This window comes from Gasterosteus aculeatus, chromosome 8, assembly GCF_964276395.1.
Source record: "Gasterosteus aculeatus chromosome 8, fGasAcu3.hap1.1, whole genome shotgun sequence".
Lineage (NCBI taxonomy): Eukaryota > Metazoa > Chordata > Actinopteri > Perciformes > Gasterosteidae > Gasterosteus > Gasterosteus aculeatus.
The window spans coordinates 22,197,563-22,211,205 of NC_135695.1; the positions used below are offsets into that span (position 1 = coordinate 22,197,563).

The window sequence follows — 13,643 nt, forward strand, 5'->3', positions numbered from 1 at the left end:
ATGAAATACCAGTGTTTTAATAAATCCTGTTTCATTGTTATAAAGTGTCTCCTTACACGCGGCGAGTTGTTCTCTTTCTGTTTCAGTGAGGTTCATCCTCTGGGAACCACGCATGTGTATAAAACATCACCTATTCAAAGGTTAAAGGTATTTCAGTCTGAATCAAAGTGGACGAACGGATATATTGATCCAGAGACGTAACGGGGAAAATAAGAAAAGCACAAATGAATAATAAGGAAATGAAGAGAAATGATTTGAAGATGAATGAAGACAGCAGCAGCGTGATAATGGAGGGAAGACGGGGAATGAATCGCTGTGGCCGCTCGCCTGCACGATGGCGTTAATCACCTCCACCCTGCTCTGGCCTCCCCAGAGGCTCCGCCCATTCGCTGGCTGGCGGAGGAAGGAAACGCCTCCACCGAGATGGACTCAGTCAGAGGACTTCTGCCTCACACTCGCTCCTTGTCCCCTTTGGAGATCCACACAACGTGGAGGGATGGACGTGGTCCTGGTCTCCTCTCTGCTGGGTGAGTCTCGGTCCAACATGGAGAGAGTCTTGTTGAAGACGAGGGAGCGTCAGAGAAAAGGTCCACAGATCTTTTCACTTCTGCTTTACAGAGTTAAAGGTTTTACTCAGGAGATTTATTCTTTGCTTCACATCCGAAAATACTGTCAGCTGACCAAAGTAATGCGTTGATTTAGATTCAAAAGCCATGAATGTAGCGGAGGAGAAGTTTGTGTGTGTGTGTGTGTGTGCGTGTGTGTGTGTTTGTGCATTCCTTGTGTTCCCATGGGGACAACAGAACAAACTGTCATTAAGCTGCAGGAAGCTGTGTGCCACTCGGAGGAATGTGTCATCACAGTTACAGACCTCATGAGACACTTCAGGGCCTCCAAGACGGAGACGAGATGGAATCTGTGGAGATTAGATGAGGACATGATTACGTGAGGGGAAGAGGACACAGGTTTATGGGACGAGAACATGAGCGCATGGAGACATGAGGAGACGTGTCTGTGAAATCATTTCTCTGTATTCCAGGTGCACTTGTTCTCCAGGTGGCTCCATCTGAAGGTACTGAAGAAGAGAGACACACACATGCTCCCAAAGCACGAGACACGAAAAGCCCCTAACGGCGTCCCCCCTCCCACAGAGACCCTGAAGGTCAGCGTGTGGCCTCCGGGGTCAAAGGTCTTCCTCGGTGAGAGCGTGTTGCTGCTCTGCACCGTGGAGTCCGGCTCCGGGTTCCAGTGGAGCTTCAACTGGTCTGAGCCCGCCGCGAACCCGGACCCCCGGCACCGGGTCTCGGGCGACAGCTACTTCATCGCCGCGGTAACGAGGGAGGACGCGGGCGCGTACCGGTGCCGCGCCGACGGGCGGAGGAGTGGCGCCCCCTCTGTGGCGCTCCTCGCCCCGCCGGCCGTGCTCAGCGTGTCGGGTGCTGCTTTTAATACTTCTAATATTCTAGTAGCTTCTTCAAGTCAGTGCTGGAAATCCCTGCAGCATGTGAATGCATCACGGCGTCATTAAAGCCCCAAAGCCACTCTGACCTCTGACCCTTTATGATGCAATCACACGCCGGCTCACGCACGCATACACACACACACACACACACACACACACACACACACACACACACACACACACTTTAAAAACAAGTGACAACAAATGTCACAAATGTGTTGTTTGAACATAGAAACAGGTCAATACGTTCTAGTATGAAACACAAAGGAACCTGAAGGGATGCGACTCATCCTCTGGGGGCCGTGAATGTCTGTAGAAACGTCCTCCGTCTGTCTCCTCCAGAGCGCCCCCCCCCCTCCCTCCTGACTCCCAGCAGCAGGCAGCTCTTCAGAGGGGAGGTCTTCACCGTGCGCTGCCCCCCGGGCTGGAAGCTGAAGACGAAGGGGAGCAAAGAAGAAGAAGAGCGCACGCTCACCACCAGCCCCCGCTCACCAGCAGGGGGCGCTGTGGCAGCCGATGACCCCGGAGAGCGGGTGCTGGCGGCCGCGGGTGGGGGGCTGTACTGGTGCGAGGGCGCGGGGGGGCGCAGCGACGCAGTCCACATCGCAGTGAGCGGTGAGTGACGAGAGCATCTGGTGTGTTTGGGCCTCGTGGGCCATTTGCATAAAAATGGGCCAATTATGCACCAACTTGCACCAGAATGTTACCTCATTTACATAAATGGAAAAGAAGCAGAGTACCGGGCGGCAAATGTTCTTTTTATCTGCGCAATTCTAACAGCTTTTAACAATTCTGTTGGTCCACTGACGTCTTCTCCCACCCCTGTCCCACAGATGGGGGCGTCGTCCTGCAGACTCCCGCTGTCCCCGTTGTCGAGGGCGACAAAGTCGTCTTGCGTTGTCGGTACCGGGCGGCCGCTGGCGGTGGAACAACCTTCTTTAGGAACGGAGTGGAGGTCGTGACCTTCGGCTCCTCCGGCTCGGACGCAGGCGTGAACGTGAGGATGGAGAACGTGAGGATGGAGAACGTGAGGATGGAGAACGTGAGGATGGAGAACGTGGCGATGGAGAACGTGACGATGGAGAACGCGGCGATGGAGAACGCGGCGAAGGAGAACGCGGCGATGGAGAACGTGACGATGGAGAACGTGACGATGGAGAACGTGACGATGGAGAACGTGACGCGGGTAGACGAGGGTTTCTACAAGTGTGCGACCCGGGACGGAAGCATGGAGAGTCCTGAGAGTTGGTTGTCAGTGAGACCTGGTCCAGGTCAGATGTCCGGCTTTAATAATATTAATATTTAATATTTAATAATATAGCAATATTCACTATTGTGCTTTGTGTAAAATGTGGACTGTTCTGTCTTTCAGGGTTAAACTCCACGTCGACAGATGGCGCTGGAGGTGACATAATTTTGTTTTGTCAATTAAATATATTTAGAGACAATTCTTGATGATAGTAGTAATTATTAAATTGTAAAACATGGTGGTGACCAACGGTTCTCAAAAGTTGCTTCACGTGTTAAAGCTGCATTCTCTGTAGTGACCAGCAGGGGGCGACTCCTCTGCTCCCATAGACGTCTATGAGGAAATGACTCTACTTCTCTGTAGTGACCAGCAGGGGGCGACTCCTCTGCTCCCATAGACGTCTATGAGGAAATGACTCTACTTCTCTGTAGTGACCAGCAGGGGGCGACTCCTCTGCTCCCATAGACGTCTATGAGGAAATGACTCTACTTCTCTGTAGTGACCAGCAGGGGGCGACTCCTCTGCTCCCATAGACGTCTATGAGGAAATGACTCTACTTCTCTGTAGTGACCAGCAGGGGGCGACTCCTCTGCTCCCATAGACGTCTATGAGGAAATGACTACTTCTCTGTAGTGACCAGCAGGGGGCGACTCCTCTGTTCCCATAGACGTCTATGAGGAAATGACTCTACTTCTCTGCAGTGACCAGCAGGGGGCGACTCCTCTGCTCCCATAGACGTCTATGAGGAAATGACTCTACTTCTCTGTAGTGACCAGCAGGGGGCGACTCCTCTGCTCCCATAGACGTCTATGAGGAAATGACTACTTCTGTGTAGTGACCAGCAGGGGGCGACTCCTCTGCTCCCATAGACGTCTATGAGGAAATGACTCTACTTCTCTGTAGTGACCAGCAGGGGGCGACTCCTCTGCTCCCATAGACGTCTATGAGGAAATGACTCTACTTCTCTCTGGATTTATTCCCTCAGTAAACATTTAAGTAGTAGTGTTAGTAGTAGTAGTGTCAGTAGCAGTAGTAGTCGTCAGTATTAGTAGTAGTAGAGTCAGTAGTAGTAGTAGTCGTCAGTAGTAGTGACAGTAGTAGTAGTACTGGTAGTCAGTAGTAGTGACACTTAATAATATAAATATCTGCTCTCCTGGTCAGAACCCTGGAAGTGGATCCTTGTCTCCTGCGGATTGTCTCTGCTCCTCGTTCCTCTGCTCGTGTGTCTGGTCCGTCACAGGTTGGTGTCTCTGGAACCCCACCCTCCACCTTCACCTCCGCACACGTCACATTGTGTTGTCTTTGTGTTTTTCTGCGAGGTGTCGGAGGCGTCCGCCGTCCTCCAGACAGAAGCTGCAGGGGGCGGAGCTACCCGCCACTAAGCCGGACGCGAGCGAGGTGCAGTGGGACCTGTCCTGGATGGAGATGTCCGACCTGCTGGATGAACACTCTCTCTCTGGAACCCAAAGGTCTCAAAGTTGACGTCCTGTCCTCTCCGATGAATCACATCTTGGATTGTTCCAAATGAAGAAACAAAATAAACTTGAATCAGCTTGTAAAGTCATCGTCACAAAGCTTTTTATTCATACAGGATAGAAACATATGAGGACGTTTTAGAATATGATGCTATTATTACATTAAACAGATGTAACAAGAAAACACAGACAAGCAATACTTTTAATTATTGTTACTTCAATGATGTCATCGGTGCCACCGGGTCAGATTCTGGTGAAACCAGTTGACGTCATGCAGGTTCACCAGAACCTCCTTCAGCTCAGACTCCTGCAGAGACCAGTCCAGCGTGGACAGACCCAGATCCTCCTGCAGAGACCAGTCCAGCGTGGACAGACCCAGATCCTCCTGCCCAGAAACCCCGCCCCTCTACCTGAGAATGCAGTTGGATTGGCTGTTGTCAGTGTCAGGACTGACCAATTGAACACGAACAAAACAAAGACATATTGCACTGCTGCTTGACTGTTAAATAAAGTGCTGAATCATGTACATGTCACACAAACTGTACTCCGTTTCCTAAACGACAACCTCCAAACTGTGAAAATCTATCTATCTATCACCATGCAGACAAAAGAAGCATCACTAGAGACGCCCAGTTAGTCTCCTCATATAACAAACATAACTCTTTAAGAGACGTGAGCTTAACTCGCACTTGTTTTTGGCTCATTGCTGCTCATAAATGCAACTATTGCTTGTTCTCCCTTCCTCAAACACCGGGTCCGAAATGGACTTCAACAAAATGAGCACAAAGGTTATGAAAGCATGACAGGATCTGCAGATGCTTCTGATTCCATGTGATCTATGACGAGGCAGCGGGGGAACCGGTGGAACCGGAACCGGTGGAACCGGTGGAACCGCTGCTCTGCTGTTTCATTCCTTCAGTGGGAACAGAGGCTGCCGGCAGCAACAGACTTCATGTTTTCTCGGGTGTTCGAGGAGAAACGCTCGTCCCTCTTCAGCCGGCTTTGAGAAGAGGAGACGGGTAAACGATGGAAAGTCCTCTCGGTGAGTTCATGGTCGAGATTGATTTAACAGTAACCAGGAATAGATTTGTTGTTCCGGTGGATGTTGTCTAAAAGGTATTCTTCATATCAATGTATTTGATCTGTGCAACGTGCAGGTTGTTTTTAGCTCAAATCAACCTTCATCAGGACGTCTGAGCTGCGAGAGGCATTCGGGTCCTCTTGTTTTACTCACAGCTCAGATCAGCTCTTAAAGCACTCTCGTTTCCATGGCAACGACCTTTTGATCGCTTCCTGCAACTGGCGATAAACCGGTTGGATCTGACAAGAGTTCCAGTAAACAAACTCTTCCTTAAAGTTTGAGACTCCTCCTCGACGGTTCCATGTGAACAGCGAGTCGTAAGAGGAGCCGAGACGCCTCAGCTGGTTCCCTCACAAATGATGCTTTTAGAATATAAATTGGCCCTTTGCGTTCCATAACGCATTCCTAAAATGCATTTAGTGGTGCAGATTCTTGGATCTATTCACTTGTGTATCTACGTACATGACAAACTTTATACAAATTTTAAAGTTGTGACGCTCAGATAAAAGCCTCTGAATGTGAACAGTTTCTGCCTCCGGTCTCATAACTCCTGGTTGTCTTTTATTGTGGGATGAAGTTTGGTGATGAGTCACTCAGCTTCTTTTGCCTCTAAATGATTTGTTGTGCTTCAGGGTGGTTCATAAGAGTCAGAAGTAACTGCGACACAAAGTCCCAGAGGAAGTTCAGCAGCAGGAGCCCCCCCTTCTATATTCTACCAAACTAGTGTTTTCATTCTTCACAAACGCTTCATAACAAAGTGCGTCTGCGCTGCTGCAGAGAAGCATTCTGTTGTAGAGAGACAAAACTATTTTCAAGAGAGAGAGACTTATTGACATTCTGACAATGCTTTATTATAACAGGCATACATATTTATATTGCCAAGTTGTTTGGGGCTTGGACTCCATCCTGCCGTAGGATGGACCAGGGGCCGGGAGGCCGAGATGAGGCATATCCCCCCCCATCGGGAGTCCAGACACTTGTGGTGGTGGTAGAGAATAAGTTGCTCCAATCTCCTGATTTGCCAGGTTCTGCAGTAGATTGGAGGTGTCAGTGGCGGGTCAACTTTGATGCGTTCTGAAATGACAATTGACAGCAAAAGAGAGGAGAACAGTTTGTAACGTTTGCCTCCACCGATGCGACTGGTTTACGACACCCATGTCTGGTTGGCCAACCCAGTCTCACAGCAAAACGTGTGATACTACCTGGTATCTGTTTGACTGTCTGTGGGATGAACAATGCTTTATTTACTTTTTTATAACCCTTTTAATTTACTAAAATTAAAAAGGATTAGGTGAAGATCCACCCTCAGGCTCCACCAGCATGTAGCCTATTGCATCAAGTGTGTATTATTTGGTACAATTGTGTGTGCATTCTGACCTCATGATCATATCGGCCCACATGAGTGAAATTGTAGGTTATTTTGCATGTATATATTTCTGCTGGACTATTCAGGAACTTATTTGGGGTCTTGCTTTGTCTTGTGTTGCACTTACTTGATGTTTGACTGTTAGGAAAGTTGTTGTCAAGCTAGCCAACAAAGCTACAGGGCTGCCAACTCTCACGGTTTCCCCGTCAGCCGTAGCTTCACCCCCAACGTCTCACTCCAAGGTTTAGTGAAAAGTGTCCCTATAACATTACAAAGAAGCCGACTCGAGAGCACTTCATACTAGCATCAATATGCTAGCGTTTTATAACAAGCTTGCTAACATTGCTAACGAGATGTCTGCTAGCGGCTAAACTTACTTTGTTTATGACAAACTAGCAAGTCAACAATTTTCCAAACACAGTCAAACATCAAGCAAGTGCAACACAAGACAAAGCAGACGTCCTCTTATACCCGGACGTTTCCTCTTTTCCAGACCTAAAAAAAGCGTCCGGGTAAAAGAGGACGTCTGGTCACCCGAGCTAAGCTAGGCTAAGGCTAATGGTGTATATGGGTGAGCAGTCTGCTACATGAGGGCACGTCTCCCCTGATAACTCGCATGTGTGAGAGCTGTTCAGTCGATGCGTGCAGGCGGCCCGACACGCAGCGGAACAGTGAGTGCTGCTTTTTTTAAAGTACCGGTACTAAAAATATTCAAAACCGTATTGTTTTCAACGTGTGGGTACCGCGATACCTTTCTAGTACCGGTACACCGTGCAACACTACTTGCAACTACGTCACTAGAAACTAATAAACGGAAGGTCTTCTACATTCTCTGATAGAAGGTTAAGAAAATACAACTCTCGATACTGATACTTCTCGCTAGAAATGCCTTCGAAATGCATACAAATGCTGATGCTTTCTTAAAATATTGTGCTTTTTAGCTGAGCGAAAGTTGATAGTCACGTGACCTTGCAAATTAAACGTTGTATTGTCACGCTTTCTCCCCAAAAAGTGTGAGAATACCACGTTGGTCCACAACGTGGCTATTACACGTCTTGCTGTGAGACTGGGTTGGCTGGTGCTCCATCAGGTCGTCGAAACAGTGAAACTAACGCTGTGTTAGTTATGGAGGTGGTGCTTATGTTTGATGTCTTTTTGCTTCCAGAGGAGCCGGGGAGCACCACCCTGACGGAGGTCCGACTCGTCCTGATCGGTGAACGGTGGTCCGGCAAGAGCTTCTCCGGCAACACCATCCTGGGGAAGGACGCGTTGGAGTGCGGCCGCGCGCGGACAGCTCAGACCGAGGTGAGGCACGCGAGGGCGGAGGGCCGGCGGCTGGTGGTGGTGGACGGCCCTGGGTGGAGCGGCTCCCTCTCCCTCGCCGAGATCCCCGAGGTCGACAAGCAGCGGTTTAAACTCCACGCCTCCGCGTGCCCGCCGGGGCCCCACGCCTTCCTCCTGGTGGTGCCCCTGGACACGGCCTTCTCGGCGGGGAGCCGGCGGACGGTGGAGGAGCACATGAAGCTGCTGGGGGAGGCGGCCTGGAGACACACCCTGCTGCTCTTCACCTGCGGGGACTTCCTCGGGGAGAGGACCATCGAGCAGCACATCGAGGGCGAGGGAGAGTCGCTCAGGTGGTTGACGGAGAGGTGCGGGAACAGGTACCACGTGTTCCACAACAAGGAGAAGGGGAACCTCCGTCAGGTACAGGGGCTGCTGGAGAAGGTGGAGGAGATGGCGCAGCGCTGCGGCTTCTTCCGGCTAGACGAGGCGACGCTGAACGCCGTCAAGGAGAAGCAGCGGGAAGCGGAAGAGAGGGCGAAAGAGAGGAAGAGGAGGGCCGAAGAGCAGAGGAGACAAAGGAGGGAACTCTTTCCAGGTGACGGGAGATAAAATAAGTATTTCTTTAATCAGTTTATGGTCTCAATCGGTAGTTTCAAGTCTTCTTCAACACAGCATGATGTTCATTTAGTGAATGATGGTCCATTTAGAGTCAAACAGACCATAAAGCAGGGAACGCTTTAGGGCGGGGCTTACTGTGATTGACAGCCGTTAACTTGGACTTCTACACTATATTTATCTGAGTTGGTTATTAACCTTTTTATGTTATTTGTGTCCCCGATCTTGTAAAATGTACTGAAACTGTTATTTTTCATTATTAAATATGAATATATGTGTTTTCTCTTCATTTTGGCTCTTTAATTCATTGATGGATTTGTGATTAATCCCAATAAAGTCTTATTTGTTGACTGGTTTTGTCCCCCAGAAGGGACCAAACCCCTCCCAGAACTCCGCCTGGTTGTCTTGGGGAGCCGCGGCGTCGGGAAAACCTCGGTGGGAAACACAATCTTTGGGTCCAAAGAGCGAGGAGACGGGCGGAGGACGTCCTGCTCGGCGGCCCACCGGGGCTTGGTGGGTGGGACCCGGCTCACCGTGGTGGACACGCCGGGCTGGTGGAAAAGCTTCTCTGCGTCCGACACCCCCGAGGCCACCAAGGAGCAGTTGAGGCTCAGCGCCCTCCTCTGCCCCCCCGGCCCTCACGCCTTCCTGCTCGCCATTGACGCCGACGGCTCGTTTGGCGCCGAGCACCTGCGCGCCGCCGAGTCCCACATGGAGCTCCTTGGGGGGGCCGCGTGGAGGCGTACCGTGGTGGTCTTCACCCGGGGAGACTGGGTGGGAGGTCGCGGCGTGGAGGTGCACATCGAAGGGGAGGGCGAGGCGCTGCGCTCCTTAGTAGAGCGATGCGAAAACAGGTATCACGTCATCGACAACAAGAACGAGGACGACGGGAAGCAGGTCGCCGAGCTGCTGGAGAAGATCAGCGAGGCCGTGGCGGCTGACGGCGGGGGCCACTTCGTCCCAGACCAGGAGGAGCTTCTCAGGATCCAGGAGAGAAGACTGAGAGTGGAAGAAGCAGCGGAACAAAGGCGGAGCCAAGTCGTGGCCAAAAGAAACGCCCTCCGAGGTACGAAAGCTCACCATAGACCATTGATTTATTCCCTCGGTAACCATTGTAAACGAGTTCATGGTTTAAACTCTAGTTTCAAGTCGTCTTCAGTACAGCGTGATGTTCATTTAGTAGATGGACGAAACCAACAAGAGCTACTCGTCCACTTCTTATATTCGCTATTATTTATTCATTTTTTTCCCTCCTCAGATGCCACTAGCGAGCTTCTGGAGATCACCATCGTGATGCTCGGTCAGAAGACCTCCGGGAAGAGCGCCACGGGAAACCACCTCCTGAGCAAAGAGGTGTTCCCCACCTGCGAGAACAAGACTTGCCAGGTGGCGGAGGGGTCAGTCGCCGGCAGGTCTCTCACCGTCATCGACACCCCGGGCTGGCGGAATAATCCCTCCGCCTGCACCGAAGCGCAGGACAAAGAAATAGTCCGAGGTCTCTCGCTAAGCCCCCAGGGGGTCCACGCCGTCCTGCTGGCGGTCGCCATGGACCAGAAGTTCGGAGACGACGAGCAGGCCGCCCTGGAGGCTCACGTGGGCCTCCTGGGCGCCGGCGTCTGGCGGCACGCCGTGGTCCTCCTCACCCACGGGGACAGCCTGGCGGGCCGATCCGTGGAGGAGCACATCGAGCTGGAGAGCGGCGCCCTGCGCCGGCTGGTCGAAAGGTGCGAGAATCGCTACCACGTGGTTAACAACTCCAAAAGGGCGGACCCTTGTCAGACCGCAGAGCTCTTCCAGAAGATGGAGGAAATGGTGGCGGCAAACGGCGGCCAGCTCTTCCACCCCGAGGTGGCCGAGGTCCACCTGAGGATAGAGGAGAAGTTTGCGAGTACGCGGCTGAAGGAGGTGATGAGGCGGCGGCTGGAGGCGGAGTTCAGGCAGAGGGAGCTGGAGCTGATGGAGGGCTTCAAGGAGACGCTCCTCCGCCTGCAGGGGAGCGTGAGGAGCAGATCAAACTCGCTGAGTGAGTCCGTCGAGCTTCATGAGTCCGTCGACTTCTCCCCCGTTGACATCCTGCTCTTCTGATCTTTTGTTTTCTTCTTGTTTTTGAACCCACAGGCGTCGTCCAGAAGAAAGTCGGAAAGTCGGAGGAAAGAATCAACCGGACAATCTGCCTGGAAATTGAAAAGCTGGATAAGGAAATGAAGAGAAAATCCTCAGTTGATGTGCAGAGCAGCATGGACTTCCTCCTCCCCGAATGTAAGTGATGAGGCTAAGCCCCGCCCATTCCGAGCTCACTGATGATTCAACCTGATCTGTACGACGGTAAACAGACATTCTGTTGAGCCGCTAGCTAGCTTAGCCTAGCTTAGCTCTGTTCAAAATATACTGGATCTTACTCTTATGAGTCGTTTCAAAAAAGTTGTTTCCTGTGAGGACAGAACTGTCACATGTTGGTGGCTTTTGTAGAAACAAACCGTTGGTATGAGGAGACATTGAACTAAGTACCTGAACCTTTAAGGACTCCAGGAAAACGATGTCCCGTGATGCTCCTGTTGAGGGGCGGGGCTTATCCTCCCCGTCATCACCATGGTAACCTGAGCGTGGCCTTGTGTTAGTTTCCACAGCGACTCCGGCGTCTCAGGGGGGAAATCCCTCCCGCCGCTTGGACAACGTTCTCGGGTGGCTGTCGAAGCTCCAGGTCGGCGAGGAGAACTTCTCCCAGACCTCCGGGTACAGATCGGAGCTGGACCCCGACCCCAATGACCTGAACGAATGAGAGGATTTAAAAAGTGCAGAATGTTTGTTCAGGAGCGTCTTCGTTAAAGACAAATTAACTTTCGTTAACCATTAGAGCCGTAAACCTGTATAATAAAGAAATAATCGCTAAACATAATTAGATTATATATATATATATATATATATATATATATATATATATATATATATATATATATATTATATTTTGTCCTTTGACGAGAACTTTCTCAATTTGACTTCCATAGTTTGGAATTTTAATTCCAGGTTGAAGGATTGTTGGTCTTTAAATGGTCTGAATTGGTTTTTATTCATAAGGAAGCTGCAGAAACAGTTTCAATTCAACGTTTATATTATTGGGTGAGTTTGATTTAAAAGTATCTAATAAATGAATATAACAAATTGCAGTTGTGCTCCGGAAAGTATTTATTTACATCTGGATGATGTTGTATCCATTGTGTTACTGTGTTAATGTGTTTCCTGTCATTCTGTTACAGTAATAAACAATCAGCAATCAGTTTTATGACATTTATTCCAATAATAGCTCAGACGTTGGTGCGTAACAGCAGACAGTTCGACAATGGACGACAAGACAACAGTGCACGAGGAATAAAATAAAATATACGGCTATGGGTTAGTTTAAAAATAAAGGAATAAGTAAAGAAAAGTTAAAAATATTAAAAAATTTAAAATAAAGTGCACCAGCGAACAGAAGGTGACAAATGAAAGTGACAAGTGACATGTGCAGTATGAAGCAGAGTGACAGGTGGGATGTTATAGTCAGTCAGTGGGGGACCGGCTCTGTTGATGAGGTCTTAGTCCTGATGGACCTCAGCCTCCTGCAGATGGAAGGGGCACAAACAGGTTTTGTCCGGGGTGAGAGGGGTCGGCTGCAGAGCGGAGGACACGCTGCCCTTGTCCTTGGCCGTGGCTGCAGCGTACCAGACGCTGATGGAGGAGCAGAGGATGGACTCCATGATGGCCGTGTAGAAGTGCAGCCTCGGGGGGAACCGGTGCTGAGACATGTTTCCCCAGCTTCACGTGCCGCTTCCTATCGGACAGGAAGTCTGTGATCCACCTGCAGATGGGAGAGTTCGTCCTGCAGCAGAGACGGCTAATTGGAACAAATGCACCTAAGCTGTTGGAACCCTGGGAGATCATAAATAGTCGAGACGAAGGCCCCTACGCAGTAAGAACCTCATTGGGATGGGCTGTAAATGGACCACTGGGATGTGGTGGTGGTGTGACCGTAAACAGGATATCAGATGCAACTTCTGATCTCACAGTACAATCGTGGTTTTAGCAAAGTTGCACACCAGGAAAAGAAATAGAAATAGCCAGAGGGGCCGTCCATGTACATTACATTACATTACATTACATTACATGTCATTTAGCTGACGCTTTTATCCAAAGCGACGTACAATAAGTGCATTCAACCATAGGGTACAAACTCAGGAGAACAAGAAACAAGAAAGTGCAATTTCCTCAAATAAGCAAATTTACAATTTGCTATAGATGAGTGACGTCACAAGTACAATTTAAGTGCTGCAATTTGTTAGTCTTTAGTCGAGGTAGAGTCTGAAGAGGTGTGTCTTTAGTTTGCGGCGGAAGATGTGAAGGCTCTCTGCGGTCCTGATGTCTTCAGAGAGCGCGTTCCACCATTTCGGCGCAAGGACAGCGAAGAGTCGAGACCTAGTCGAGTGTTTTGCTCTCAGTGAGGGAGGGACGAGTAGTTTTGCAGATGCAGAGCGGAGAGTGCGGGGTGGGATGTAGGGTTTGACCATGTCCTGGATGTAAGCTGGACCCGATCCATTCACAGCATGGTACGTGAGCACCAGTGTTTTGAACTGGATGCGGGCGGCCACCGGTAGCCAGTGAAGAGAGCGGAGGAGTGGAGTAGTGTGGGAGAATTTCGGAAGGTTGAAGACCAGTCGAGCTGCTGCATTCTGAATGAGCTGCAGAGGTCGAATGGCGGTGGCAGGGAGACCTGCCAGGAGGGAGTTGCAGTAGTCCAGGCGGGAGATGACAAGAGCCTGAATCAGGTGGACATTACAGTCTAACGTTTCCCTTCAGGGAAGCTGATGTCAGCTTAACCGCCAAACTGCAGAGCAGCGCCTAAAGCCTAGTTTATGCTTCTGCGTTTTCAGAGCGACGCAGACGCAAGCCCCCCGTGCGTGTCCCTTGCGTCGCTTTTCACACCTCCTTGCCGGTCGAGAGGCGCACAAAGTTGTCGAGGAAAATACGGGACAAATGTGTCCGCGATGAAAAGCAGCTGTGGCAATAAAGTCTATGATAAATAAATAAACTAATGAATAAATAGACGTGATTCTCCAGGTCGTCTTCAACACAAACAC

At 50.2% G+C, this 13,643-nt stretch overlaps 2 protein-coding genes across 3 annotated transcripts; both read left to right on the top strand.

Annotated features, from left to right (window-relative positions):
* Nucleotides 1–220: 220 nt before the first annotated feature.
* On the top strand, nt 221–4,271 carry LOC120824110 (uncharacterized). The gene is made up of 8 exons (XM_078108854.1): nt 221–527; nt 1,040–1,072; nt 1,152–1,436; nt 1,805–2,077; nt 2,296–2,733; nt 2,835–2,867; nt 3,873–3,951; nt 4,031–4,271. Exons 1-8 carry the CDS (start codon nt 335–337, stop codon nt 4,191–4,193), a joined length of 1,497 nt encoding a protein of 498 aa, XP_077964980.1. The 5' UTR covers nt 221–334; the 3' UTR covers nt 4,194–4,271.
* Nucleotides 4,272–4,760: 489 nt separating this feature from the next.
* LOC120824151 (GTPase IMAP family member 8) lies at nt 4,761–11,806 on the top strand. Of its 2 annotated transcripts, none has more exons than XM_040184775.2 (6): nt 4,761–5,228; nt 7,799–8,512; nt 8,900–9,598; nt 9,791–10,555; nt 10,651–10,791; nt 11,151–11,806. In XM_040184775.2, the coding sequence occupies exons 1-6, from the start codon at nt 5,213–5,215 to the stop codon at nt 11,309–11,311; spliced, it is 2,496 nt and encodes an 831-aa protein (XP_040040709.2). In that variant the 5' UTR covers nt 4,761–5,212; the 3' UTR covers nt 11,312–11,806. The 2 variants fall into 2 exon arrangements, with proteins under 2 accessions (XP_040040709.2, XP_077964979.1); XM_078108853.1 differs by having other exon boundaries at nt 11,160–11,455.
* The last annotated feature ends 1,837 nt before the right edge of the window (nt 11,807–13,643 follow it).

Coding starts and splice junctions, on each gene's coding strand:
- LOC120824110 (XM_078108854.1), top strand. CDS start 335: ATGGCGTTAATCACCTCCACCCTGCTCTGGCCTCCCCAGAGGCTCCGC. Junction 1,437..1,804: donor GGCCGTGCTCAGCGTGTCGG/GTGCTGCTTTTA, acceptor TGTCTCCTCCAG/AGCGCCCCCCCCCCTCCCTC. Junction 2,734..2,834: donor GTCAGTGAGACCTGGTCCAG/GTCAGATGTCCG, acceptor TCTGTCTTTCAG/GGTTAAACTCCACGTCGACA.
- LOC120824151 (XM_040184775.2), top strand. Junction 8,513..8,899: donor AAGGAGGGAACTCTTTCCAG/GTGACGGGAGAT, acceptor TTTGTCCCCCAG/AAGGGACCAAACCCCTCCCA. Junction 10,556..10,650: donor GAGCAGATCAAACTCGCTGA/GTGAGTCCGTCG, acceptor TTGAACCCACAG/GCGTCGTCCAGAAGAAAGTC.